The 27,267-nt window shown below is 46.6% G+C and overlaps 1 protein-coding gene across 3 annotated transcripts in view; it reads left to right on the forward strand.

Moving 5' to 3' along the window:
* G6PD (glucose-6-phosphate dehydrogenase) overlaps positions 1-27,267 on the forward strand; it is a 92,845-nt gene that overhangs the window by 44,951 nt on the left and 20,627 nt on the right. For all 3 annotated transcript variants that reach the window (XM_082262902.1, XM_082262903.1, XM_082262901.1), the window contains exons 3-4: positions 22,596-22,633; positions 24,830-24,938. In XM_082262902.1, the coding sequence (XP_082119028.1) occupies positions 22,596-22,633; positions 24,830-24,938 (147 nt within the window). The remainder of the gene's footprint in view (positions 1-22,595; positions 22,634-24,829; positions 24,939-27,267) is intronic.

Here is a 27,267-nt window from a genome sequence, read left to right on the forward strand (position 1 = left end):
GGGAGATGAAATAGTGGGGGTGGTCTTGGATCAGCAGGAATCTTGAGGGATAAAGGCAATGTAAATGTTTCCTCACTTTCTGAGTCACCGAAAGTGGATACACAGAGGACTTGGATGGCTGCTTTCTTAGCAGTGGTGAGAGTGCTGAAAAGGACTGCGGCACAGATGCTAAGATGCCCCCAGAGCTCCTAGTGGTGGACATGTTGCATTACAGGCGGTATCCAGGTTTCAGTCCTCTGGCTCACCCAAGCAGGCCGCAACTAAAATCAGGTGAAACTCTGTTGCAGCACTGGAGGGGGGGAGGAGAACACAAACACCCTGAGAGACAAACCAGAGACATGGAATAGAAGTACCCAGGTGCCGATAACAAGGCAGGCTGGAACACAGAGGGGAATCGGGCTGGTCCAGAGAAACAACTAAAGGAGCTACGGAGGTGATTGGAAAAAGAGTGTATGAGGTTACAAAGCGGGACACAGGGCTGGGAACTGGCTGGGTTCACTGGGAACAAAGCAGGAAACAAGCTGGAAAACACTACAAGCAACGTAGGAAATAAGCTGGTAGACACTAGGAGCAAGGCAGAAAACAAGCTGGATGACAGTAGGAGCAAGGCAGGAAACAAGCTGGATGACAGTAGGAGCAAGGCAGAAAACGAGCTGGATGACAGTAGGAGCAAGGCAGGAAACAAGCTGGATGACAGTAGGAGCAAGGCAGGAAACAAGCTGGATGACAGTAGGAGCAAGGCAGGAAACAAGCTGGATGACAGTAGGAGCAAGGCAGAAAACGAGCTGGATGACAGTAGGAGCAAGGCAGGAAACAAGCTGGATGACAGTAGGAGCAAGGCAGGGAGCAAGCTGGATGACAGTAGGAGCAAGGCAGGGAGCAAGCTGGATGACAGTAGGAGCAAGGCAGGAAACAAGCTGGATGACAGTAGGAGCAAGGCAGGAAACAAGCTGGATGACAGTAGGAGCAAGGCAGGAAACAAGCTGGATGACGCTAGGAGCAAGGCAGGGAACAAGCTGGATGACGCTAGGAGCAAGGCAGGGAACAAGCTGGATGACGCTAGGAGCAAGGCAGGGAACAAGCTGGATGACGCTAGGAGCAAGGCAGGGAACAAGCTGGATGACGCTAGGAGCAAGGCAGGGAACAAGCTGGATGACAGTAGGAGCAAGGCAGGAAACAAGCTGGATGACCGTAGGAGCAAGGCAGGGAGCAAGCTGGATGACCGTAGGAGCAAGGCAGGAAACAAGCTGGGTGACAGTAAGAGCAAGGCAGAAAATAAGCTGGATGACAGTAAGAGCAAGGCAGAAAACAAGCTGGATGACACTAGGAGCAAGGCAGAAAACCAGCTGGATGACACTAGGAGCACGACAGAAAGCAAACTGGATGACCGTAGGAGCACGGCAGGAAACAAGCTGGATGACACTAGGAGCAAGGCAGGGAACAAGCTAGATGACAGTAGGAGCAAGGCAGGAAACAAGCTGGATGACAGTAGGAGCAAGGCAGGAAACAAGCTGGATGACAGTAGGAGCAAGGCAGGAAACAAGCTGGATGACACTAGGAGCAAGGCAGGGAACAAGCTGGATGACACTAGGAGCAAGGCAGGAAACAAGCTGGATGACAGTAGGAGCAAGGTAGGAAATAAGCTAGAAGGCACAAGGAGCAAGGCAGAACATACATTGGAAGACACTTGGAACAAAGCAGGAAGCAAGCTGGAAGACACTAGGAGCAAGGCGGGAAACAAGCTGGAAGACACCAGAAGCAAGGCGGGAAACAAGCTGGAAGACCCTAGGAGCAAGGCAGGAAACAAGCTGGAAGACCCTAGGAGCAAGGCAGGAAACAAGCTGAGAGGAATACAAATACTGGCGATCACAAAAAGCACAGAAACTAGTAGCACAAGGATCATAAAGCAAACACACCAAGAGTCCGGTTGGTAGTGTGTTGAAATGTGACTCGAACACTGAGCCGTCCCCAAGCTAGCCTTTTAAAACGGCACCTCCTCTGGGATTAGCCGAAAGCCATCCGTTGCACTCAGAGGGAATGACCTGTTTCTGGAGCTTGGAATAGGTGAGTGTGACAATCTTACAATGCAAGTTAAATAAGGCACTATAAAATGGACAAAAGCTGACATTGATAGATGTGAACTTGGCCTGAGAATGAATTGCTCCACAATGCTTGCAGCTAGAGATTGGGAGGGATTAGATTCTATACTCCCTTTTCCCCAACTTCTGTTGTACAGTGGGTGATGTCCTGCAGAAAAGATCCCTGGGAACGCTGACTAGTCTAAATCTGAAAAGACTGCAGGAACATTTTGTGAGATTTGGGCTACTCTACGTTCTCTGGGCTACTCTACGTTCTCTAGGCTACTCTACGTTCTCTGGGCTACTCTACGTTCTCTGGGCTACTCTACACTCTCTGGGCTACTCTACACTCTCTGGGCTAGTCTACACTCTCTGGGCTACGCTACATTCTCTGGGCTACGCTACATTCTCTGGGCTACGCTACATTCTCTGGGCTACGCTACATTCTCTGGGCTACGCTACATTCTCTGGGCTACGCTACATTCTCTGGGCTACGCTACATTCTCTGGGCTACGCTACATTCTCTGGGCTACGCTACATTCTCTGGGCTACGCTACATTCTCCGGGCTACGCTACATTCTCTGGGACCTGGCCATCACTCTCGCTTGGGCTCTGCAGAAGAAAGTCAGGGAAAGGTGACTCCCAACACCCTGGAACCCCCCCCCACAGTATTTTTTTTTTGCTCTTTTATCCAGCGTCTTAGGGGTAGGATGCACCTTGATTAAGTGGAATTGGTCACAGAGGCGCAAGGTCTGCCATAAGACCATGTAAATACTTTAGTGCCCATTGGTTGGTAGAAGGTGCCCTTTCAGTTGACATCATAACTCTTGTTTGCAGCCCTCAGGCTTGGCAGCACTCGCGCTCCGTATAAACACCCTCAGCTGAATTGTAGTAGTGAAATCATTATCACAGTCTTTGTTTTCAGACTCCTAGATCTACTGGGCTGTGTCAGAGTTACTCAGCAGATTGTCCTGATATTCCCCTGCCTGAGAGTTACACACTTCCATTCCCTGGTGCCCTGCCACTCCCTATCCACTATTCTGAGAACGTTCATGTATATACTTGTATCTACACTCCACTCCAGATCACATCCCATCACCAGTTGATGTGTAAATAGGGGGACAATGATTTTCCCCATATTTTCTCTTAAAACTTTAGAAGGGCTTTACAAGTCAGCTGGCAATCGCCACTTTTTTTCATTTTTGCGCACAAGTTAAAATTTGCAGTTTTTCCTAGAAATTACTGTAAAGTATATATTTTCTGAAAGCAGAGACCCTGAAGAATAAAATGGTGGTAGTTGCAATTTTTTATGGTGACCGATATTTGCAGTTATTTATCAAATACATATTTTCAAGAAAAAATACACTAAAATGAATTTTATTGTAAACAGACACATTAGTATACCCAATGTTTTGGTAAAATATAAAAGATGGGGTTGCATAGAGTATTTGCCGCCGGGCACCCGCGATCGCTCTCCGCTGAGAGAGAAGGACGGTCAGCTGTTGTAAACACAGCTGGCCGTTGTTCTCTCTGAAATTATCATAGAGCGCCTGTGATCCTTCTATATAGGATTACAGGTCTCTATGATCATTTCACAAGTCCCGCTCCCCCCCTCAGTTAGAAAACACTCCCCTAGGCTCACAATTAACCCTTTGATCACCCCTAGGTTAACCCCTTCCCTGCCAGTGTCATTATTACAGTGACAGTGCATATTTTTTAGCACTGATTACTGTAGTAATGTCACTGGTCCCCCAAAAAGTGTCAAAAATGTCAGGGGTCCGATCTGTCCGCCGCAATGACGCACTAGGTCGCTGGACCCAGGGGAGCTGCAGTAGGATTACTGTCGGCAGTTGGCAAGTGGTTAATTGCAGTGTCGGCACTTTGAAAAAAATAAGTTGGTTTTGCATCGCAGATTGGGCACTCGGGCTCAAAAAGGTTCGCCATCACTGGTCTAGCATCTCAGGGGCGGAGGGGGCCTTAAAGTAGATGCAAACCCCCTGAAATCTTTTGAATCTCATTTTAAGCTGTTGATGGTATTTCTTTTAAATGGTTTTAAAACAGCAACTTTCATTTTTTTTCTTATTCAGGGACTTCCTGATCTAGGGTGACAATGCTCTGGCCCTGTGTCTCAATTGTTCTCTTGCATTGTCACCCTGTCACATGTGCTTCCATTAGAGACTAGAAGTGGCTGTGTCATTGCTCATTATGCAAGCCTGTTTCACCATTGCCACCATCAAGGAAGCAGCCCTGAGCAATGACATGCTGCTATTACTGTAGAGCTTGAATGTAGACAGAAGAAGTGGCTGGAGGAGATTGGCAGCATAGAGATAAAGAAAAAGAGGAAAAATTGTATTTTCTAAGGGGGGAAAAAGGCAATTGGTTACAGGACACATTGCTTTAGTACATTGAAAGTGTATAGTATGGCGCTAACCTAACTGATTTACATGTGCAGCTTCCCCTTTAAGTGAATAAACCACCTTCAAATAAAAATGAATAAAAAAAAGTCAAGCGCTACCAAACCACCTCCGCCTGTCAAAACAAATCCAGCATAAATTCACATAAATACAGTATGTTATAAACATAAGTCCATAAGAAAAAACCCATATGAAGATGAATAGTCCTTTTTTTAAATCCTCGACCCACCGTCCTCTTTAAATTTTAAAGTGCTTAGAACTCCTTCTATTAGTGCTCCACCACAGTGTGTAAAAAATGCACACTTACAAACCAAACATGTTACACACAACTTTTGATATTTAGGTTAACACTAGTGTTGAGCGAACACGGACTGTATTATTCGTGTTCGTACCGAATAATTGGATTTTTTGTACCCGAACACGGACACGGACACTTTACTGTATGTTCGGGTAAAAATCCGTGTTCGGTCGTTTTATTTCCGGGTTTTGCATGCTTTGGCGCTCTTTTCATGGCGGGCTTTCAACAGCCAATCAACAATCGTTTAACTGGTGTGCCTTAAGCCATCCCAGCCATGCCTGCAAATGTCTCAGTAGCTGTGATTGGCCGTCTGAAGCATGTGACCAAGTCTTTATAAGTTCGAGGCAGCCGCAGCGGCGTCATTATGCTGCTTAGATTCAGGGACAGAGCACACATCAACGTGCTGGCTGCTGATTAGGGAAAGATAGGCAGGAAAAAACCATTTGTGTCCGGATAGAATTGAGGGACAGGTCGGAGTGTTTAGGCAGGGCGAGTTGTAGGCATTTTAGGGATAGAGTCTGCTGAATTATATAGGGTCAGTGTCTTCTACAAACTACAATCGATATTGCTGTGTGGGGGGTGGGGTCTGCACTCAATCCTGATCTACGATCTCTTCTCAATCCTGTTAGGGACAGAGTCTGCTGAATTTTAGGGAAACTGTGTTCTACAAACTACAATCGATATTGCTGTGTGGTGTGGGATTGGAGATAGGCAGGTGTCAGTGATCCACATCCATTTTTCTGTGTGTGAGCTGCAGTGAACACAATCTTTTTGGGCTGCAGTGAACACAATCTTTTTGGGCTGCAGTGAACACAATCTTTTTGGGCTGCAGTGAACACAATCTTTTTGGGCTGCAGTGAACACAATCTTTTTGGGCTGCAGTGAACACAATCTTTTTGGGGTGCAGTGAACAAAATCTTTTTGGGGTGCAGTGAACACAATCCTTTTTGGTGTGCAGTGAACACAATCTTTGTGGGGTGCAGTGAACAAAATCCTTTGTGGGGTGCAGTGAACAAAATCCTTTGTGGGGTGCAGTGAACACAATCTTTTTGGGGTGCAGTGAACAAAATCCTTTTTGGGGTGCAGTGAACAACATCCTTTTTGGGGTGCAGTGAACACAATCTTTTTGGGGTGCAGTGAACAAAATCCTTTGTGGGGTGCAGTGAACACAATCTTTTTGGGGTGCAGTGAACACAATCTTTTTGGGGTGGAGTGAACAACATCCTTTTTGGGGTGCAGTGAACAAAATCATTTTTGGGGTGCAGTGAACAAAATCATTTTTGGGGTGCAGTGAACACAATCTTTTTGGGGTGCAGTGAACACAATCTTTGTGGGGTGCAGTGAACACAATCTTTTTGGGGTGGAGTGAACAACATCCTTTTTGGGGTGCAGTGAACAACATCCTTTTTGGGGTGCAGTGAACACAATCTTTTTGGGGTGCAGTGAACACAATCTTTGTGGGGTACAGTGAACAGAATCTTTGTGGGGTGCAGTGAACACAATCTTTGGGGGGTACAGTGAACACAATCTTTGTGAGGTGCAGTGAACACAATCTTTGTGGGGTGCAGTGAACACAATCATTGTGGGGTGCAGTGAACTCAATCTTTGTGGGGTACAGTGAACACAATCTCATACTGAAGGTTTGAGGGTGCTGCCTGTTCCATACTCCCCCTACTCCTCATCTAGCCTTTTAGGGGTACAAACAATAGTAATTGGGGCCTAGTGTGGTTGTGTACGTGTGATATACATACACTTTTTTGGGATCATATTTTCTATTCCGCTATTTAATCAAAAACCTTTGGGGATCAGTTAAATTGGGGGATAGTCTGTGTTGGTACGTGTGAGAGAGATCCACCTTTCCAAGTTGTTGGGGTTCATCTCATACTTCTGAAGGTTTGAGGGTGCTGCCTGTTCCATACTCCCCCTACTCCTAGCCTTTTAGGGGTACAAACAATAGTAATTGGGGCCTAGTGTGGTTGTGTACGTGTGATATACATACACTTTTTTGGGATCATATTTTCTATTCCGCTATTTAATCAAAAACCTCTGGGGATCAGTTAAATTGGGGGATAGTCTGTGTTGGTACGTGTGAGAGAGATCCACCTTTCCAAGTTGTTGGGGTTCATCTCATACTTCTGAAGGTTTGAGGGTGCTGCCTGTTCCATACTCCCCCTACTCCTAGCCTTTTAGGGGTACAAACAATAGTAATTGGGGCCTAGTGTGGTTGTGTACGTGTGATATACATACACTTTTTTGGGATCATATTTTCTATTCCGCTATTTAATCAAAAACCTCTGGGGATCAGTTAAATTGGGGGATAGTCTGTGTTGGTACGTGTGAGAGAGATCCACCTTTCCAAGTTGTTGGGGTTCATCTCATACTTCTGAAGGTTTGAGGGTGCTGCCTGTTCCATACTCCCCCTACTCCTAGCCTTTTAGGGGTACAAACAATAGTAATTGGGGCCTAGTGTGGTTGTGTACGTGTGATATACATACACTTTTTTGGGATCATATTTTCTATTCCGCTATTTAATCAAAAACCTTTGGGGATCAGTTAAATTGGGGGATAGTCTGTGTTGGTACGTGTGAGAGAGATCCACCTTTCCAAGTTGTTGGGGTTCATCTCATACTTCTGAAGGTTTGAGGGTGCTGCCTGTTCCATACTCCCCCTACTCCTAGCCTTTTAGGGGTACAAACAATAGTAATTGGGGCCTAGTGTGGTTGTGTACGTGTGATATACATACACTTTTTTGGGATCATATTTTCTATTCCGCTATTTAATCAAAAACCTCTGGGGATCAGTTAAATTGGGGGATAGTCTGTGTTGGTACGTGTGAGAGAGATCCACCTTTCCAAGTTGTTGGGGTTCATCTCATACTTCTGAAGGTTTGAGGGTGCTGCCTGTTCCATACCCCCCCTACTCCTCATCTAGCCTTTTAGGGGTACAAACAATAGTAATTGGGGCCTAGTGTGGTTGTGTACGTGCGAGATACATACACTTTTTTTGATCATATTTCCTATTCCGCTATTCAATAAAAACCTTTGAGGATCAATTGAATTGCGGGATAGTCTGTGTCGGTACGTGTGAGAGAGATCCACCTTTCCAAGTTGTTGGGGTTCATCTCATACTTCTGAAGGTTTGAGGGTGCTGCCTGTTCCATACCCCCCCTACTCCTCATCTAGCCTTTTAGGGGTACAAACAATAGTAATTGGGGCCTAGTGTGGTTGTGTACGTGCGAGATACATACACTTTTTTTGATCATATTTCCTATTCCGCTATTCAATAAAAACCTTTGAGGATCAATTGAATTGCGGGATAGTCTGTGTCGGTACGTGTGAGAGAGATCCACCTTTCCAAGTTGTTGGGGTTCATCTCATACTTCTGAAGGTTTGAGGGTGCTGCCTGTTCCATACCCCCCCTACTCCTCATCTAGCCTTTTAGGGGTACAAACAATAGTAATTGGGGCCTAGTGTGGTTGTGTACGTGCGAGATACATACACTTTTTTTGATCATATTTCCTATTCCGCTATTCAATAAAAACCTTTGAGGATCAATTGAATTGCGGGATAGTCTGTGTCGGTACGTGTGAGAGAGATCCACCTTTCCAAGTTGTTGGGGTTCATCTCATACTTCTGAAGGTTTGAGGGTGCTGCCTGTTCCATACCCCCCCTACTCCTCATCTAGCCTTTTAGGGGTACAAACAATAGTAATTGGGGCCTAGTGTGGTTGTGTACGTGCGAGATACATACACTTTTTTTGATCATATTTCCTATTCCGCTATTCAATAAAAACCTTTGAGGATCAATTGAATTGCGGGATAGTCTGTGTCGGTACGTGTGAGAGAGATCCACCTTTCCAAGTTGTTGGGGTTCATCTCATACTTCTGAAGGTTTGAGGGTGCTGCCTGTTCCATACCCCCCCTACTCCTCATCTAGCCTTTTAGGGGTACAAACAATAGTAATTGGGGCCTAGTGTGGTTGTGTACGTGCGAGATACATACACTTTTTTTGATCATATTTCCTATTCCGCTATTCAATAAAAACCTTTGAGGATCAATTGAATTGCGGGATAGTCTGTGTCGGTACGTGTGAGAGAGATCCACCTTTCCAAGTTGTTGGGGTTCATCTCATACTTCTGAAGGTTTGAGGGTGCTGCCTGTTCCATACCCCCCCTACTCCTCATCTAGCCTTTTAGGGGTACAAACAATAGTAATTGGGGCCTAGTGTGGTTGTGTACGTGCGAGATACATACACTTTTTTTGATCATATTTCCTATTCCGCTATTCAATAAAAACCTTTGAGGATCAATTGAATTGCGGGATAGTCTGTGTCGGTACGTGTGAGAGAGATCCACCTTTCCAAGTTGTTGGGGTTCATCTCATACTTCTGAAGGTTTGAGGGTGCTGCCTGTTCCATACCCCCCCTACTCCTCATCTAGCCTTTTAGGGGTACAAACAATAGTAATTGGGGCCTAGTGTGGTTGTGTACGTGCGAGATACATACACTTTTTTTGATCATATTTCCTATTCCGCTATTCAATAAAAACCTTTGAGGATCAATTGAATTGCGGGATAGTCTGTGTCGGTACGTGTGAGAGAGATCCACCTTTCCAAGTTGTTGGGGTTCATCTCATACTTCTGAAGGTTTGAGGGTGCTGCCTGTTCCATACTCCCCCTACTCCTCATCTAGCCTTTTAGGGGTACAAACAATAGTAATTGGGGCCTAGTGTGGTTGTGTACGTGTGATATACATACACTTTTTTTGGATCATATTTTCTATTCCGCTATTTAATTTAACTGGGCCTCCATGCGAGACCTGTGTGCCTTGTTGCGCTGTTTTGAGTACTCCACCAACATGGCCAGTGGCAATGACGCCGTTCTCAGCTTAACTATCCCACTTCTATGCCTCCTTGAAAAAACAATTCGGGCGATGATGGAAGAGGATGTGGCACAGGATGAGGAGGAGGAGGAGGATGAAGAGGTAACATTTCCAAGGCTTTCAGGGCAGTCATTCGCAAGGGGCTCCGAGGGTGGGTTCCTGCACACGCAAACGCCAGGGACGCAATTGTCCAGCAGGGGCACAGTTCTGGAGGATGAGGAGGATGAGGAGGAGGAGGAGCTGGAGGAGGAGATGGAACCATGTTCACAGCAGGGTGGCACCCAGGCCAGCTCATGGCCATCACTGGTGCGTGGCTGGGGGGATACAGAGGACACGGACCATACACCTCCCACAGAGGACAGCCTTTCGTTGCCTCTGGGCAGCCTGGCACACATGAGCGATTACATGCTGCAGTGTCTCCACAACGACCGCCGAGTTGCCCACATTCTAACTTGTGCTGATTACTGGGTGGCCACGCTGCTGGATCCCCGTTACAAGGACAACGTACCGTCCTTAATTCACTCACTGGAGCGCGATCGCAAGATGCGCGAGTACAAGCGCACGCTGGTAGACGCCATGCTGCTGGCATTCCCATCTGACAGCGGGGCCACAGTGGAAGCACAAGGCAGAGGAGGAGGAGGTCGCCAACGCAACCAGGGCACCGCCAGCACCTCAGAAGGCAGGGTTAGCATGGCCGAAATGTGGAAAAGCTTTGTCAGCACGCCACAACAAACAGCAGCACCAGCAGCTCAGATGGAACGTCTTAGCAGGAGGCAGCATTTTACCAACATGGTGGAGCAGTATGTGTGCACACGCCTACATGTAGTGAATGACGGGTCTGCCCCCTTCAACTTCTGGGTCTCCAAATTGGGCACATGGCCTGAGCTTGCCCTTTACGCCTTGGAGGTGCTGGCGTGCCCTGCAGCCAGTGTATTATCTGAACGGGTATTTAGCACGGCTGGGGGCGTTATAACAGACAAGCGCAGCCGCCTGTCCAGAGACAATGTGGACAAGCTCACGTTCATTAAAATGAACCAGGCATGGATCCCACGGGACTTTTCCGTACCTTATGCAGAATAGCAATGGATACCGACCTTACCCACCCATTGTTCCATTTTTGCTCTTTCTCACTCTTTTGGGGTGTACCCTCATTTAAAATTTGTGAAAAGAAGCAGTGTTGGCTACCTCGTCCTCCTCCTCAGGGCCAGATTAATGTAGGGGCTATTGGAGCTGCAGCTCCAGGCCCCTACCTTTTATATAGGCCCCGGGTTGGCCATATTCACTGTTACCGCTCTTCTGTCACTTGTAAACACAGAAGTCTGGCTTCTATGCTCGCTTCCCCAGGCAGCACCCTCAGAACCTCCCCACACAGCGTGAAGGCCGGACAAGGAGGGACAGTTGGCGATGCATGGATGTGTTTATGGGCTTCAGAGACAGCATCCCATGTTGAATTAGGCATGCATGGCTGCACCCTTCCTCCTCTGGGTGCATGGCAAGGCACGGCCCTAAGGCCCTTCAAAATCCTCAGCACCAAGCCCATGATGCTGTTAATCCGGCCCTGGTCCTCCTCCACCGCCGCTTCCACCTACACCGCCCATAGGTGTGCGCAGCCTATTGCATTAAGGTGTGCACCCCAAAGTTGAAATACACATGCATGTGTTTGCCAGCAGGGAGAGTAATGTATCGGGGCCATGTACCTGTAGGCAAGGAGAAATAGAGCAGAGCAGGTCCCAGGGAGATCTTTCCCATCTCCTCACTGGCAATGCTATGTGCCCTAGGTGATTAGGGTGTGCCCAGGCACACCCAGCACACCCTGTGCGCACGCCTATGTCACCGCCACATCCACCACCACCTTAACCTCCCTCCTACTCCATATGGGCCTCGTCCTTCAGAGATGAAGAAGAACATTGTTTTATTTTTCTGTTTTTTTTTGTTGTTTTAAGTTATTTCCCTATCCACATTTGTTTGCAGAGCACTTGCCATGCTCTTAATTACGTTTTGCTGCCATTTGCAGCACTCTAGCCCTTTCCTTTGGTGTTTTAGAGCCATTTTAGTGCCTTAAAGTTCGGGTCCCCATTGACTTCAATGGGGTTCGGTGTCCGGGAAAAGTTCGGTAAAAGTCCGGGACACGGACCCGGACTTTTTTTTAAAGTTCGGCCGAACCCGTCGAACACGGACATCTAGGTGTTCGCTCAACCCTAGTTAACACCCGATATTATTCCTCAAATCACAGTTCTGATGATACATTACTATCAATGGGACCTCTACCTCTATGGGAGGTCTACATATACTGCCATATACAGTTGCACCAACCACTGGCCCTCCAGGTCTCCTCTCAATACCAACCACCGGGACCCAGAAGAAAAGTTATGATATTCCAAGATCATGTAATATCGTTTATTTTTAGATTGTAAGCTCTAACGAGCAGGACCCTCAAGTTCCTCCTGTTTCGAACTGTATTGTAACTGTATTGTCTTCCCTCACATTTTAAAGCGCTGCGCAAACTGTTGGCGCTATATAAATCCTGTATAATAATTAAAAATGAGCAATATAAAAGAGATTTTGCACTTACATTGTATGGTGCTAAGGTCAGAACCAACATATAAAGCCTAATAGTGTGCTGCAGGCCACTCGGTCTGGGCCGGCGTGCGTTCCAACAATGGGAAGTGCTAATCCAGACCTGACGGGAAATGACCTCAATGATGGCAGACGCAGTGAACAACATCCTTTTTGGGGTGCAGTGAACACAATCTTTTTGGGGTGCAGTGAACACAATCTTTGTGGGGTACAGTGAACAGAATCTTTGTGGGGTGCAGTGAACACAATCTTTGGGGGGTACAGTGAACACAATCTTTGTGAGGTGCAGTGAACACAATCTTTGTGGGGTGCAGTGAACACAATCATTGTGGGGTGCAGTGAACTCAATCTTTGTGGGGTACAGTGAACACAATCTCATACTGAAGGTTTGAGGGTGCTGCCTGTTCCATACTCCCCCTACTCCTCATCTAGCCTTTTAGGGGTACAAACAATAGTAATTGGGGCCTAGTGTGGTTGTGTACGTGTGATATACATACACTTTTTTGGGATCATATTTTCTATTCCGCTATTTAATCAAAAACCTTTGGGGATCAGTTAAATTGGGGGATAGTCTGTGTTGGTACGTGTGAGAGAGATCCACCTTTCCAAGTTGTTGGGGTTCATCTCATACTTCTGAAGGTTTGAGGGTGCTGCCTGTTCCATACTCCCCCTACTCCTAGCCTTTTAGGGGTACAAACAATAGTAATTGGGGCCTAGTGTGGTTGTGTACGTGTGATATACATACACTTTTTTGGGATCATATTTTCTATTCCGCTATTTAATCAAAAACCTCTGGGGATCAGTTAAATTGGGGGATAGTCTGTGTTGGTACGTGTGAGAGAGATCCACCTTTCCAAGTTGTTGGGGTTCATCTCATACTTCTGAAGGTTTGAGGGTGCTGCCTGTTCCATACTCCCCCTACTCCTAGCCTTTTAGGGGTACAAACAATAGTAATTGGGGCCTAGTGTGGTTGTGTACGTGTGATATACATACACTTTTTTGGGATCATATTTTCTATTCCGCTATTTAATCAAAAACCTCTGGGGATCAGTTAAATTGGGGGATAGTCTGTGTTGGTACGTGTGAGAGAGATCCACCTTTCCAAGTTGTTGGGGTTCATCTCATACTTCTGAAGGTTTGAGGGTGCTGCCTGTTCCATACTCCCCCTACTCCTAGCCTCTTAGGGGTACAAACAATAGTAATTGGGGCCTAGTGTGGTTGTGTACGTGTGATATACATACACTTTTTTGGGATCATATTTTCTATTCCGCTATTTAATCAAAAACCTTTGGGGATCAGTTAAATTGGGGGATAGTCTGTGTTGGTACGTGTGAGAGAGATCCACCTTTCCAAGTTGTTGGGGTTCATCTCATACTTCTGAAGGTTTGAGGGTGCTGCCTGTTCCATACTCCCCCTACTCCTAGCCTTTTAGGGGTACAAACAATAGTAATTGGGGCCTAGTGTGGTTGTGTACGTGTGATATACATACACTTTTTTGGGATCATATTTTCTATTCCGCTATTTAATCAAAAACCTCTGGGGATCAGTTAAATTGGGGGATAGTCTGTGTTGGTACGTGTGAGAGAGATCCACCTTTCCAAGTTGTTGGGGTTCATCTCATACTTCTGAAGGTTTGAGGGTGCTGCCTGTTCCATACCCCCCCTACTCCTCATCTAGCCTTTTAGGGGTACAAACAATAGTAATTGGGGCCTAGTGTGGTTGTGTACGTGCGAGATACATACACTTTTTTTGATCATATTTCCTATTCCGCTATTCAATAAAAACCTTTGAGGATCAATTGAATTGCGGGATAGTCTGTGTCGGTACGTGTGAGAGAGATCCACCTTTCCAAGTTGTTGGGGTTCATCTCATACTTCTGAAGGTTTGAGGGTGCTGCCTGTTCCATACCCCCCCTACTCCTCATCTAGCCTTTTAGGGGTACAAACAATAGTAATTGGGGCCTAGTGTGGTTGTGTACGTGCGAGATACATACACTTTTTTTGATCATATTTCCTATTCCGCTATTCAATAAAAACCTTTGAGGATCAATTGAATTGCGGGATAGTCTGTGTCGGTACGTGTGAGAGAGATCCACCTTTCCAAGTTGTTGGGGTTCATCTCATACTTCTGAAGGTTTGAGGGTGCTGCCTGTTCCATACCCCCCCTACTCCTCATCTAGCCTTTTAGGGGTACAAACAATAGTAATTGGGGCCTAGTGTGGTTGTGTACGTGCGAGATACATACACTTTTTTTGATCATATTTCCTATTCCGCTATTCAATAAAAACCTTTGAGGATCAATTGAATTGCGGGATAGTCTGTGTCGGTACGTGTGAGAGAGATCCACCTTTCCAAGTTGTTGGGGTTCATCTCATACTTCTGAAGGTTTGAGGGTGCTGCCTGTTCCATACCCCCCCTACTCCTCATCTAGCCTTTTAGGGGTACAAACAATAGTAATTGGGGCCTAGTGTGGTTGTGTACGTGCGAGATACATACACTTTTTTTGATCATATTTCCTATTCCGCTATTCAATAAAAACCTTTGAGGATCAATTGAATTGCGGGATAGTCTGTGTCGGTACGTGTGAGAGAGATCCACCTTTCCAAGTTGTTGGGGTTCATCTCATACTTCTGAAGGTTTGAGGGTGCTGCCTGTTCCATACCCCCCCTACTCCTCATCTAGCCTTTTAGGGGTACAAACAATAGTAATTGGGGCCTAGTGTGGTTGTGTACGTGCGAGATACATACACTTTTTTTGATCATATTTCCTATTCCGCTATTCAATAAAAACCTTTGAGGATCAATTGAATTGCGGGATAGTCTGTGTCGGTACGTGTGAGAGAGATCCACCTTTCCAAGTTGTTGGGGTTCATCTCATACTTCTGAAGGTTTGAGGGTGCTGCCTGTTCCATACTCCCCCTACTCCTCATCTAGCCTTTTAGGGGTACAAACAATAGTAATTGGGGCCTAGTGTGGTTGTGTACGTGTGATATACATACACTTTTTTTGGATCATATTTTCTATTCCGCTATTTAATTTAACTGGGCCTCCATGCGAGACCTGTGTGCCTTGTTGCGCTGTTTTGAGTACTCCACCAACATGGCCAGTGGCAATGACGCCGTTCTCAGCTTAACTATCCCACTTCTATGCCTCCTTGAAAAAACAATTCGGGCGATGATGGAAGAGGATGTGGCACAGGATGAGGAGGAGGAGGAGGATGAAGAGGTAACATTTCCAAGGCTTTCAGGGCAGTCATTCGCAAGGGGCTCCGAGGGTGGGTTCCTGCACACGCAAACGCCAGGGACGCAATTGTCCAGCAGGGGCACAGTTCTGGAGGATGAGGAGGATGAGGAGGAGGAGGAGCTGGAGGAGGAGATGGAACCATGTTCACAGCAGGGTGGCACCCAGGCCAGCTCATGGCCATCACTGGTGCGTGGCTGGGGGGATACAGAGGACACGGACCATACACCTCCCACAGAGGACAGCCTTTCGTTGCCTCTGGGCAGCCTGGCACACATGAGCGATTACATGCTGCAGTGTCTCCACAACGACCGCCGAGTTGCCCACATTCTAACTTGTGCTGATTACTGGGTGGCCACGCTGCTGGATCCCCGTTACAAGGACAACGTACCGTCCTTAATTCACTCACTGGAGCGCGATCGCAAGATGCGCGAGTACAAGCGCACGCTGGTAGACGCCATGCTGCTGGCATTCCCATCTGACAGCGGGGCCACAGTGGAAGCACAAGGCAGAGGAGGAGGAGGTCGCCAACGCAACCAGGGCACCGCCAGCACCTCAGAAGGCAGGGTTAGCATGGCCGAAATGTGGAAAAGCTTTGTCAGCACGCCACAACAAACAGCAGCACCAGCAGCTCAGATGGAACGTCTTAGCAGGAGGCAGCATTTTACCAACATGGTGGAGCAGTATGTGTGCACACGCCTACATGTAGTGAATGACGGGTCTGCCCCCTTCAACTTCTGGGTCTCCAAATTGGGCACATGGCCTGAGCTTGCCCTTTACGCCTTGGAGGTGCTGGCGTGCCCTGCAGCCAGTGTATTATCTGAACGGGTATTTAGCACGGCTGGGGGCGTTATAACAGACAAGCGCAGCCGCCTGTCCAGAGACAATGTGGACAAGCTCACGTTCATTAAAATGAACCAGGCATGGATCCCACGGGACTTTTCCGTACCTTATGCAGAATAGCAATGGATACCGACCTTACCCACCCATTGTTCCATTTTTGCTCTTTCTCACTCTTTTGGGGTGTACCCTCATTTAAAATTTGTGAAAAGAAGCAGTGTTGGCTACCTCGTCCTCCTCCTCAGGGCCAGATTAATGTAGGGGCTATTGGAGCTGCAGCTCCAGGCCCCTACCTTTTATATAGGCCCCGGGTTGGCCATATTCACTGTTACCGCTCTTCTGTCACTTGTAAACACAGAAGTCTGGCTTCTATGCTCGCTTCCCCAGGCAGCACCCTCAGAACCTCCCCACACAGCGTGAAGGCCGGACAAGGAGGGACAGTTGGCGATGCATGGATGTGTTTATGGGCTTCAGAGACAGCATCCCATGTTGAATTAGGCATGCATGGCTGCACCCTTCCTCCTCTGGGTGCATGGCAAGGCACGGCCCTAAGGCCCTTCAAAATCCTCAGCACCAAGCCCATGATGCTGTTAATCCGGCCCTGGTCCTCCTCCACCGCCGCTTCCACCTACACCGCCCATAGGTGTGCGCAGCCTATTGCATTAAGGTGTGCACCCCAAAGTTGAAATACACATGCATGTGTTTGCCAGCAGGGAGAGTAATGTATCGGGGCCATGTACCTGTAGGCAAGGAGAAATAGAGCAGAGCAGGTCCCAGGGAGATCTTTCCCATCTCCTCACTGGCAATGCTATGTGCCCTAGGTGATTAGGGTGTGCCCAGGCACACCCAGCACACCCTGTGCGCACGCCTATGTCACCGCCACATCCACCACCACCTTAACCTCCCTCCTACTCCATATGGGCCTCGTCCTTCAGAGATGAAGAAGAACATTGTTTTATTTTTCTGTTTTTTTTTGTTGTTTTAAGTTATTTCCCTATCCACATTTGTTTGCAGAGCACTTGCCATGCTCTTAATTACGTTTTGCTGCCATTTGCAGCACTCTAGCCCTTTCCTTTGGTGTTTTAGAGCCATTTTAGTGCCTTAAAGTTCGGGTCCCCATTGACTTCAATGGGGTTCGGTGTCCGGGAAAAGTTCGGTAAAAGTCCGGGACACGGACCCGGACTTTTTTTTAAAGTTCGGCCGAACCCGTCGAACACGGACATCTAGGTGTTCGCTCAACCCTAGTTAACACCCGATATTATTCCTCAAATCACAGTTCTGATGATACATTACTATCAATGGGACCTCTACCTCTATGGGAGGTCTACATATACTGCCATATACAGTTGCACCAACCACTGGCCCTCCAGGTCTCCTCTCAATACCAACCACCGGGACCCAGAAGAAAAGTTATGATATTCCAAGATCATGTAATATCGTTTATTTTTAGATTGTAAGCTCTAACGAGCAGGACCCTCAAGTTCCTCCTGTTTCGAACTGTATTGTAACTGTATTGTCTTCCCTCACATTTTAAAGCGCTGCGCAAACTGTTGGCGCTATATAAATCCTGTATAATAATTAAAAATGAGCAATATAAAAGAGATTTTGCACTTACATTGTATGGTGCTAAGGTCAGAACCAACATATAAAGCCTAATAGTGTGCTGCAGGCCACTCGGTCTGGGCCGGCGTGCGTTCCAACAATGGGAAGTGCTAATCCAGACCTGACGGGAAATGACCTCAATGATGGCAGACGCAGTGAACAACATCCTTTTTGGGGTGCAGTGAACACAATCTTTTTGGGGTGCAGTGAACACAATCTTTGTGGGGTACAGTGAACAGAATCTTTGTGGGGTGCAGTGAACACAATCTTTGGGGGGTACAGTGAACACAATCTTTGTGAGGTGCAGTGAACACAATCTTTGTGGGGTGCAGTGAACACAATCATTGTGGGGTGCAGTGAACTCAATCTTTGTGGGGTACAGTGAACACAATCTCATACTGAAGGTTTGAGGGTGCTGCCTGTTCCATACTCCCCCTACTCCTCATCTAGCCTTTTAGGGGTACAAACAATAGTAATTGGGGCCTAGTGTGGTTGTGTACGTGTGATATACATACACTTTTTTGGGATCATATTTTCTATTCCGCTATTTAATCAAAAACCTTTGGGGATCAGTTAAATTGGGGGATAGTCTGTGTTGGTACGTGTGAGAGAGATCCACCTTTCCAAGTTGTTGGGGTTCATCTCATACTTCTGAAGGTTTGAGGGTGCTGCCTGTTCCATACTCCCCCTACTCCTAGCCTTTTAGGGGTACAAACAATAGTAATTGGGGCCTAGTGTGGTTGTGTACGTGTGATATACATACACTTTTTTGGGATCATATTTTCTATTCCGCTATTTAATCAAAAACCTCTGGGGATCAGTTAAATTGGGGGATAGTCTGTGTTGGTACGTGTGAGAGAGATCCACCTTTCCAAGTTGTTGGGGTTCATCTCATACTTCTGAAGGTTTGAGGGTGCTGCCTGTTCCATACTCCCCCTACTCCTAGCCTTTTAGGGGTACAAACAATAGTAATTGGGGCCTAGTGTGGTTGTGTACGTGTGATATACATACACTTTTTTGGGATCATATTTTCTATTCCGCTATTTAATCAAAAACCTCTGGGGATCAGTTAAATTGGGGGATAGTCTGTGTTGGTACGTGTGAGAGAGATCCACCTTTCCAAGTTGTTGGGGTTCATCTCATACTTCTGAAGGTTTGAGGGTGCTGCCTGTTCCATACTCCCCCTACTCCTAGCCTTTTAGGGGTACAAACAATAGTAATTGGGGCCTAGTGTGGTTGTGTACGTGTGATATACATACACTTTTTTGGGATCATATTTTCTATTCCGCTATTTAATCAAAAACCTTTGGGGATCAGTTAAATTGGGGGATAGTCTGTGTTGGTACGTGTGAGAGAGATCCACCTTTCCAAGTTGTTGGGGTTCATCTCATACTTCTGAAGGTTTGAGGGTGCTGCCTGTTCCATACTCCCCCTACTCCTAGCCTTTTAGGGGTACAAACAATAGTAATTGGGGCCTAGTGTGGTTGTGTACGTGTGATATACATACACTTTTTTGGGATCATATTTTCTATTCCGCTATTTAATCAAAAACCTCTGGGGATCAGTTAAATTGGGGGATAGTCTGTGTTGGTACGTGTGAGAGAGATCCACCTTTCCAAGTTGTTGGGGTTCATCTCATACTTCTGAAGGTTTGAGGGTGCTGCCTGTTCCATACCCCCCCTACTCCTCATCTAGCCTTTTAGGGGTACAAACAATAGTAATTGGGGCCTAGTGTGGTTGTGTACGTGCGAGATACATACACTTTTTTTGATCATATTTCCTATTCCGCTATTCAATAAAAACCTTTGAGGATCAATTGAATTGCGGGATAGTCTGTGTCGGTACGTGTGAGAGAGATCCACCTTTCCAAGTTGTTGGGGTTCATCTCATACTTCTGAAGGTTTGAGGGTGCTGCCTGTTCCATACCCCCCCTACTCCTCATCTAGCCTTTTAGGGGTACAAACAATAGTAATTGGGGCCTAGTGTGGTTGTGTACGTGCGAGATACATACACTTTTTTTGATCATATTTCCTATTCCGCTATTCAATAAAAACCTTTGAGGATCAATTGAATTGCGGGATAGTCTGTGTCGGTACGTGTGAGAGAGATCCACCTTTCCAAGTTGTTGGGGTTCATCTCATACTTCTGAAGGTTTGAGGGTGCTGCCTGTTCCATACCCCCCCTACTCCTCATCTAGCCTTTTAGGGGTACAAACAATAGTAATTGGGGCCTAGTGTGGTTGTGTACGTGCGAGATACATACACTTTTTTTGATCATATTTCCTATTCCGCTATTCAATAAAAACCTTTGAGGATCAATTGAATTGCGGGATAGTCTGTGTCGGTACGTGTGAGAGAGATCCACCTTTCCAAGTTGTTGGGGTTCATCTCATACTTCTGAAGGTTTGAGGGTGCTGCCTGTTCCATACCCCCCCTACTCCTCATCTAGCCTTTTAGGGGTACAAACAATAGTAATTGGGGCCTAGTGTGGTTGTGTACGTGCGAGATACATACACTTTTTTTGATCATATTTCCTATTCCGCTATTCAATAAAAACCTTTGAGGATCAATTGAATTGCGGGATAGTCTGTGTCGGTACGTGTGAGAGAGATCCACCTTTCCAAGTTGTTGGGGTTCATCTCATACTTCTGAAGGTTTGAGGGTGCTGCCTGTTCCATACCCCCCCTACTCCTCATCTAGCCTTTTAGGGGTACAAACAATAGTAATTGGGGCCTAGTGTGGTTGTGTACGTGCGAGATACATACACTTTTTTTGATCATATTTCCTATTCCGCTATTCAATAAAAACCTTTGAGGATCAATTGAATTGCGGGATAGTCTGTGTCGGTACGTGTGAGAGAGATCCACCTTTCCAAGTTGTTGGGGTTCATCTCATACTTCTGAAGGTTTGAGGGTGCTGCCTGTTCCATACTCCCCCTACTCCTCATCTAGCCTTTTAGGGGTACAAACAATAGTAATTGGGGCCTAGTGTGGTTGTGTACGTGTGATATACATACACTTTTTTTGGATCATATTTTCTATTCCGCTATTTAATTTAACTGGGCCTCCATGCGAGACCTGTGTGCCTTGTTGCGCTGTTTTGAGTACTCCACCAACATGGCCAGTGGCAATGACGCCGTTCTCAGCTTAACTATCCCACTTCTATGCCTCCTTGAAAAAACAATTCGGGCGATGATGGAAGAGGATGTGGCACAGGATGAGGAGGAGGAGGAGGATGAAGAGGTAACATTTCCAAGGCTTTCAGGGCAGTCATTCGCAAGGGGCTCCGAGGGTGGGTTCCTGCACACGCAAACGCCAGGGACGCAATTGTCCAGCAGGGGCACAGTTCTGGAGGATGAGGAGGATGAGGAGGAGGAGGAGCTGGAGGAGGAGATGGAACCATGTTCACAGCAGGGTGGCACCCAGGCCAGCTCATGGCCATCACTGGTGCGTGGCTGGGGGGATACAGAGGACACGGACCATACACCTCCCACAGAGGACAGCCTTTCGTTGCCTCTGGGCAGCCTGGCACACATGAGCGATTACATGCTGCAGTGTCTCCACAACGACCGCCGAGTTGCCCACATTCTAACTTGTGCTGATTACTGGGTGGCCACGCTGCTGGATCCCCGTTACAAGGACAACGTACCGTCCTTAATTCACTCACTGGAGCGCGATCGCAAGATGCGCGAGTACAAGCGCACGCTGGTAGACGCCATGCTGCTGGCATTCCCATCTGACAGCGGGGCCACAGTGGAAGCACAAGGCCTCAATGCATTTCACGTAACCAGCGTCATCAGGAAGCTTTGTGCACTGGTGCGCAGTCATGTTGGAACAGGAAGGGGCCAACCCCAAACTCCACCAAATTTGGAGCATGAAATAGTCCAAAATGTCTTGATATGCTGACGTCTTAAGATTTCCCTTCACTGGGGCCAAGCTCAACCCCTGAAAAACAACCCTGCACTATAATCGCCCCCCTCTCCATCAAATGATTTGGACTAATGCAGTGGTCCTCAGCCCTGGCCTACAGGGCCCACTAACAGGCCAGGTTTGCAAGATAACTGAAATACATCCCAGGTGATATCATTTGCTGCTCAGTGATTGCAGTACTCTAGTCTGCATCTCCCCAAGGTAATACTTAAAATCAGGCCTGTTAGTGGGCCCTGAGGACCGGAGTTGAGGACCACCGGACTAGTGCACAAAGCAAGGTCCATAAAGACATGGATGAGTGAGTTTGGGGTGGAGGAACTGGCCTGCACAGAGTCCTTACCTCAACCTGATAGAACACCTTTTGGGTGAATTGGAGTGGAGACTGTGAGCCAGGCCTTCTCGTCCAATATCAGTGCCTGACCTCACAAATGTGCTTCTGGAAGAATAGTGAAACATTCCCATAGACAAACTCCTAAACCTTGTGGACAGGCTTCCCAGAAGAGTTGAAGCTGTTATAGCTGCAAAGGGTGGGCCAGCTTAATATTGAACCCTACGGACTAAGACTGGGATGCCATTAAAGTTCATGTGTGTAAAAGCAGGCGTCCCAATACTTTTGAATATATATAAATTATAATCTAATTCTCATGGGGGGTGGCAATGATGATGATTATTATTATGATTATTGACAGGACAAGAGATAGACCTCATAAAACATTTTGACATTCTTCTTTTGTGTTCTACAGGGTGATTTGGCCAAGAAGAAGATCTATCCGACCTTATGGTAAGAGGAGTATCATTGATTCTGATTTTAGTCTATGATTATGTTTAGAAAGCAGTCCCTCCATTTCATCTTTTCTTGTCTTTCCTCTTTGTGTAATTAGAACTTTATAACAGTAAAACCCAGTTATATCTGTCCAGCATCTTATCCTATTCTGAGTTACTTCTGGCTCCCTTGCAGGGCAAAGCAACAGGTTCTCTTTAAAGTGGAAGAAAACTCTTTCTAAAGTTTTCCCTATATAAAAGTTTAGTATACTGCACAGGAAGCTATGAATGGGTCCTGGAGTGGAGGTACTGTATTGGCACTTTTCCACTGCAAGTACCGGCTCGGCTCCACTCGGCACTGCTTGGCCCAGCTCGGCTCAGTTTGCTTTTCTACTGCGTGGTACGAGTCGGCACGTTTCAGCACTATATAGGCTCTACTCGGCTCGGTTTGCTTTTCCACTAAGTAGTAAGTGGGTGGGATTACAATGATTCTCTTACCAATCAGTGGCTAGGCTAGCAGTGACAAACAATCAATGCTGCATGCAAAGGATTGTGGGATATGGTATCGGTACGGCCTGCTTGGAACCCCAGCCGCGGTGGTACTGTTTAAGCGAGCCGTACCGAGCTGTGCCATGTATTTGAAAAGCGCCGCTGTACCAAACCATACCGAACCGTTCTAACACGTACCATGCGGTACCATGCAGTGGAAAAGCGCCATATATGACCCTATTGTTCAGGTTGTGGTCCCTTTTAAGAGGGACCAACAAGAGGCAGTTTGGAGTACTCAGGGGTTTTCGCTTGTGCAGGGTGGGGGTTCTGCAATGATCCAGTAGAGGGAAAACTGATTTGCAGTTTTCCCAGGATTATTATGTCCTGATATGGGTCCTGGAATTCAAAGGGTTGGAGAGATCTTGGGTGGGAAAGAACCTCCAATGCTGACTATGGGTACTGTGGTCCTGAAGTGGCCCTCTACAGCAGGGACCCACTTGCTAGAGAGGGCTGAAAAGGGCAAGAAGCTGCCTCCAGGTGCCCATGAGTTTCTGTATTAGGCAGAACACACAATAGTTGTGAGAGGGCTGTGGTCTATCTGCTGACACATTGCTGGGCTTCTGGGACCTTTTCCTGGGCTCAGTGCTGTATCTTGGCCTAGGCCAACAAGGCCCAGGCCTAGGGCAGCACTTTGCAGGGGGGCAGCAAAAAAGCTGCACCACGCACGAGAAAAAAACAGCCTCCCCCACTAAAAAGAGTCCCTGACGGCTTGCGCTACACACTTTTAGTATAGTGCCAGTCTTATAGAGCAAATTGGCTGGAGGGCAGGTTCCAGGAGGCAAATTAGTCTGGCACCACCATAAAGCGGTCACACTGCTACCTCCTGGTATGATATGGTATGATGATGGGAACCGATGAGGCTACACTGATGGGCATTGATAGACTGTGGTTGTGGTCTGTGGTTTACAGATGACAGGGCGGGTCATAAACAGGAAGAGGTGTGGCCTTTACAGGAAGGGGTGCGTCATATTTAAATTAGGGGGTGCACAAGTTTAGTCAGGCCTAGGGCAGCACAAAACCTAAATACACCACTGCCTGGGCTCCTGAAGTAGTTGGGAACTTTGAATCTTGTTGTGGGTCGAGTTTATGCTGGGGGTCTTGCGATTCACACATTTGCTATACTCCTTGCACTGTACAAATTCTTGGTTCAGTTTTACTATTTCTAGGGGGATGACCTCCTTGCCACTTGTACAGAGGTAACGATACTCAACCATTGTCCAATGAGCAGGCTGGAGGCAACATAGGCAGCAACAATACCAACCTAGCTAATGTGTCACCCTGTCATGGCTGGGCAGTGTGGCTAAATTGTGTAAATCCCAAAATTGGATGAACAGTTATAAATCCTTTTTGGCATATATTGTATACAGTTTTCAGATAAGTATTTAGCGGTTTACCTGGCGTGCCACCGTTTAATGAAGGCCTAAAAAGATAAAATGTTATAGTCCAATGCAAAGAGCAGCGATGATGTGTAAATTGTGGTAAACCACACCAACCAACCAACCAGATCTCGCCATGTTAGTCATAACATTGGCTGACTGGCTGCTGCAGGTTAATGCACATTTTTATATTTTCTTAGTGGAATTCTACTTACAAGGCAGCAGTACTAAGCACTATGCTATGGTGGATGGGCAGGGCTGAGATATTTTACTCTGTTACTGTATTACAGGTGGTTGTATAATGATGGACTGCTCCCAGAGGATACCCATATTGTGGGTTTTGCCCGTTCAAAACTCAATGTACAGGACATCAGGAAACAGAGTGAACGATACTTTAAGGTAATAATTTATTGAATGGTGGGTAGGCACAGAGTGGCCCTACACATCATAAAATGAAACTCCAATTCCAATTGAAATGGACCAAATAGCTCAAATAAAGGGTGTCTGTAAAAACAGGTGATGGTTGGGTGCGTACTGTTTTGGACCTTTGTCGATTGGCTTTGGGCTTGTGTCAATGACATCAGTTGGAGATGCTTCGGAGATCATTAAGAATTCATTGACAGGAGCAGTTGACCTCCTTTACATCGGCATTTCATCTGATTTTATGGGTTTTGCTTTCCTCTATACTTGTATGTGAATGCAAAATCCTGTCGAAGAAAACAAGAGCCTGTCAACATAGACCCTCATGTTTTCATAAGGTAGGGGCAGGCGCCTACTGCGCCATCTCGTTTCCTTAGAAGGGGCACCTATAGCACATTCTCATTACCTTAGAAGGGGCACCTATAGCACCATCTCATTATCTTAGAAGGGGCATCTATAGAACTATCTCATTACATTAGAAGGGGCACCTATAGCACCATCTCATTCTCTTAGAAGGGGCACCTATAGCACCTTCTCATTACCTTAGAATGGGCATCTATAGCACCATCTCATTACCTTACAAGGGGCACCTATAGCACCATCTCATTCTCTTAGAAGGGGCACCTATAGCACCTTCTCATTACCTTAGAATGGGCATCTATAGCACCATCTCATTACCTTACAAGGGGCACCTATAGCACCATCTCATTCTCTTAGAAGGGGCACCTATAGCACCTTCTCATTACCTTAGAAGGGGCTCCTATAGCACCATATCATTCTCTTAGAAGGGACACCTATAGCACCATCTCATTCTCTTAGAAGGGACACCTATAGCACCATCTCATTCTCTTAGAAGGGGCACCTATAGCACCATCTCATTCTCTTAGAAGGGGCACCTATAGCACCATCTCATTCTCTTAGAAGGGGCTCCTATAGCACCATATCATTCTCTTAGAAGGGGCACCTATAGCACCATATCATTCTCTTAGAAGGGGCACCTATAGCACCATCTCATTCTCTTAGAAGGGGCACCTATAGCACCATATCATTACCTTAGAAGGGGCACCTATAGCCCCATCTTATTATCTTAGAGGGGGCACCTATAGCCCCATCTCATTATCTTAGAGGGGGCACCTATAGCCCCATCTCATTATCTTAGAGGGGGCACCTATAGCCCCATCTCATTATCTTAGAGGGGGCACCTATAGCCCCATCTCATTATCTTAGAGGGGGCACCTGTAGCCCCATCTCATTATCTTAGAAGGGGCACCTGTAGCCCCATCTCATTATCTTAGAGGGGGCACCTGTAGCCCCATCTCATTATCTTAGAAGGGGCACCTGTAGCCCCATCTCATTATCTTAGAAGGGGCACCTGTAGCCCCATCTCATTATCTTAGAGGGGGCACCTGTAGCCCCATCTCATTATCTTAGAAGGGGCACCTGTAGCCCCATCTCATTATCTTAGAAGGGGCACCTGTAGCCCCATCTCATTATCTTAGAAGGGGCACCTGTAGCCCCATCTCATTACTTTAGAAGGGGCACCTGTAGCCCCATCTCATTACCTTAGAAGGGGCACCTATAGCACCATCTCATTACCTTTTAGAAGGGGCACCTATAGCACCAACTTGTTACCTTAGAAGGAGCACCTATAGCACCACCTCATTATTTCAAATTTAGCACCATCTTATTATTTTGAAAGAGGCACCTATAGCATCATCTCGTTATCTTGGAAGGGGCATCCAAAAGCACCATTATTCTCATGGAAAAAGCACCTATAGCACCAACTCCTTAATTTGGACAGGGCATCTGTAGCACCATTTCATTATTTCATAGGGGGCACCTATAGCACCATCCTATTCTCTTGGCAGGGGCACCCACAGCACCATCTCATTGTCTAGTAGAGGCACCCACAGCACCATCTCATTATCTTAAAAGGGGCACCTATAGCACCACTTCATTATTTTGGACAAATCACCTGTAGCACTTTCTCATTATCTTGGATGGAGCACCTACAGCACAATCTCATTTATTTGGATGGGGCACTCTTAGCAGCATATCATTATCTTGGGAAAAATGTTAGAAAAGATTTTTAGACTTCTATAATCTATAATTAATTTGTTCCCTTCCATGAAAAGTAATCCAGGGAGCTCTGTTGGAGCCACAATGGGTGATGGTCATCTGTATGATCAGTTTAAGCATATTACAAACATTGTAGCAAATTGCAGATTACCCAGTAGGTGTTCTGATTATACCTTGCATAGGCCATAGTCCTGTGGTGGCTGAAACATTTCAGGCTTTATTATGTATT

Source organism: Pelophylax lessonae (assembly GCF_965119305.1).
Source record: "Pelophylax lessonae genome assembly, chromosome: 7".
In the NCBI taxonomy this organism is placed as follows: domain Eukaryota; kingdom Metazoa; phylum Chordata; class Amphibia; order Anura; family Ranidae; genus Pelophylax; species Pelophylax lessonae.